Raw genomic sequence first — 2,587 nt, 5'->3', positions numbered from 1 at the left:
GGAGTTCTGAGTGCTAACAAAAACCCTGTGTTTGCTTCCGCGACACGTCTATTCTATGATCACCAAAATAAAATTCAACTCAAAGATCATATTACAGAATTGCTCTCTGTATAGCTGAAGGGTGATTGAGAAGATGATTGAGGTCTCGTCCATGTCGGAGGTCCACACGGTAGTAGATGAGGCACAACTAATCATCACTCATGAACTTATCGATGGTACCAACAATGAACATGATGAGTTGCAGTGTCGGCAAGGAAACGTCATGCATGAAGACTAATGGGTGACGGATTTGAGGAATATGAGATCGAGATGGCAGCTTGAATGATGGTGGAAGGTTGGTGGGAAAGGTGGAATAATGTGCATGAGAATTGATGGGATGGGTATGGAGAACAGGTTCTGTGAGGATAATGGAGTGGTTTGGCTTGTTGTAGAGCTTGGTTGTGGCCTTGTGAAAATGCAAAGGTTTCTCCAAGTATCCCAAACTTAAATTCATTCACAACATTAGCTGTTGACATTGCACTTCTTGATGCCCAGAACTTCTTAATTTCTTTTCCCAATTATCTCATGTTGAATTCCTTGGAATGAGCAGTTACTTTATCAGTTTCGTGGCAGGGGATGAGCACTGGAGCTTTCCTCTTGACGATTCTTGACCTGGAAAGCGGAGATTAGATACCAGTAATCCATGATAAATAGTAGCTTCCCCACTTTTCCAGACTGGAGGATGATCTTCTCATGTTGTTTCCCTTACCAACCCAAAATCTGAAACCTTTGTGGTGAAATCATCTTCTAGTAGGACATTGCTAGCCTTAAAATCTCGATCAATTACACGAGGATTAGAATCTTCATGATGATAAGCCCATCCTCTTGCTGCACCAAGGGCAATCTTCACCCGTGCATGCATCCAAGGGTCCCCAAGATAGTGTTAGATAAGTTGCTAAGGATCATTTGAAGAATCATACCACATTACGGCACCAGAATCAGTTGGGGATGGAGCTATCTTGGAAACTCTCTTCTTTGAACGAGCCAGTTAACGCTTTCTGGATAGGCTTAAAGATTAGTGGCATCATTTAATTGAAACTTAAGAACAAAAGCAGAGCTCTCAGCTTGCCCCAGCTTCAAAGGGATGGTAACTTCACTGATGTTATATTGCTCAAATATCTGCATTGCCCATTGGTAGTAGTGAAGCTTCCATGCTGCAAATGACATATGACTATTGAAACCAAGATATGGCAATCCTGCTTCAGAAGGCAAACTCGGCAAGGCCCTTGAAGCTCCCTCTCCAAACGAAGTTTTGAAGAAGCAGCGAACAGATTCACAAATCCTCTTTTCCTTCTGTGTTCCATTTAAGCCACCTTGTGCCTGAGCAAGAAAAGAACATCCTAGAAGATGATGGGGTGCAAGCAGTCGACAGTGAAGGCTATGACATTAGGTAGATTGACTGTGGAGATTAAGTCATTGGGGGATGCAAACTTATAGAGAGAGAAGTGGGTAGATAAATGGGAAGGTACGTGGTGTGTGAGAGATGAATGAGTAGTGAGAAAAATAGGCTTGAATAATGAGTGGGATGAATGAAAAGTGGTTTAATGAATGCATGGGTATTGGTTAGTTGGATGAGTGGCAGAATATCGTGATAGAAAGGGATATAATGGGAGCGATAAGTGGAATGATCTGTAGCAGATGGGTGTGATGAAGGTAGACGTAATGATGCGTATAATGGACATGAAGGGTGAGGTGGCCATGCATGGCCATGCAAAGGTAAGGGGAATGGATTTGAAATGCAGCCACGGGTAGAGAGAGAGAGAGATAGGTTCAGTGGTGTTGTCCATGGGTAGGCTAGATGATAGAGGTGTAGTGTGAGAAATGGGTTAGTGGGGGGTTGGAGAATATGAAGATATAGGTGTAGAAATGGGTATTGATAGGTATGAAAATGGGTTAGTGGAATGAATTATGGAGGGAAGCGCGTGAGGATATTGTAGAAGTGGTAGTATGTATCTGAAGTCCCTTCATTCCAGGAGGTATCACTTCCATGTAGGGATCAGGTTGGTTTCGATAGTGAACAAAGAATCAGAACCTTTGACTTCTCACTGATTGTGGACTTAAGAACCTCTGGATCCAAGAGAAAATTGATGGAGATGAGTGTAGGAAGAATTACAGGCGTAGCATCAGCTAACCTTGCCACTCCAGGGTAGCTTACATAAAATGGACCAGGAATAATAACCTCATTACCTGGTGAACAAACTGCAAGCACAGCTTTAAGTACAGACTGCTTGGCTCCATTCATTGTATAACCTTCACGAATCGCATTTATCCCGGCCTCAGCAACCATAGTAAGGGTATCAAAATCAGGTTCTCCTGCTGCCAACTGTATAACTGGAACTCCAGCTTGCACAAGTGCAGTTGCCAAATCAGTTATAGCAATTGTTTTTTAAGGCTTCACAGAATTTACTCTTGGGCTCAATGAGATATCAACCTCCACTTGCTTGGTTATGCCTTCTGCCCTTACATTGGTACCCATTTTAAGGCGCTGCACATGAAACCTTTTCTCCAATGATTTGGAGATCCTCCCTTGTCTTGGCTTCAAGCAATC

The 2,587-nt window shown here is 42.9% G+C and overlaps 1 protein-coding gene across 1 annotated transcript; it reads right to left on the bottom strand.

Annotated features, from left to right (window-relative positions):
* Nucleotides 1-1,047: 1,047 nt before the first annotated feature.
* On the bottom strand, nt 1,048-2,326 carry LOC117905433 (bifunctional aspartate aminotransferase and glutamate/aspartate-prephenate aminotransferase-like). The gene is made up of 2 exons (XM_034818357.1): nt 2,072-2,326; nt 1,048-1,359 (listed from the first exon to the last, which is right to left on the bottom strand). The coding sequence occupies exons 1-2, from the start codon at nt 2,324-2,326 to the stop codon at nt 1,048-1,050; spliced, it is 567 nt and encodes a 188-aa protein (XP_034674248.1).
* Between the last annotated feature and the right edge of the window lie 261 nt (nt 2,327-2,587).

This window comes from Vitis riparia, chromosome 18 (assembly GCF_004353265.1).
Source record: "Vitis riparia cultivar Riparia Gloire de Montpellier isolate 1030 chromosome 18, EGFV_Vit.rip_1.0, whole genome shotgun sequence".
Classification (NCBI taxonomy): Eukaryota; Viridiplantae; Streptophyta; class Magnoliopsida; order Vitales; family Vitaceae; genus Vitis; species Vitis riparia.
The sequence above is the reverse complement of the archived record's forward strand: the minus strand, read 5'-3'. Positions and strand labels throughout refer to the sequence as shown.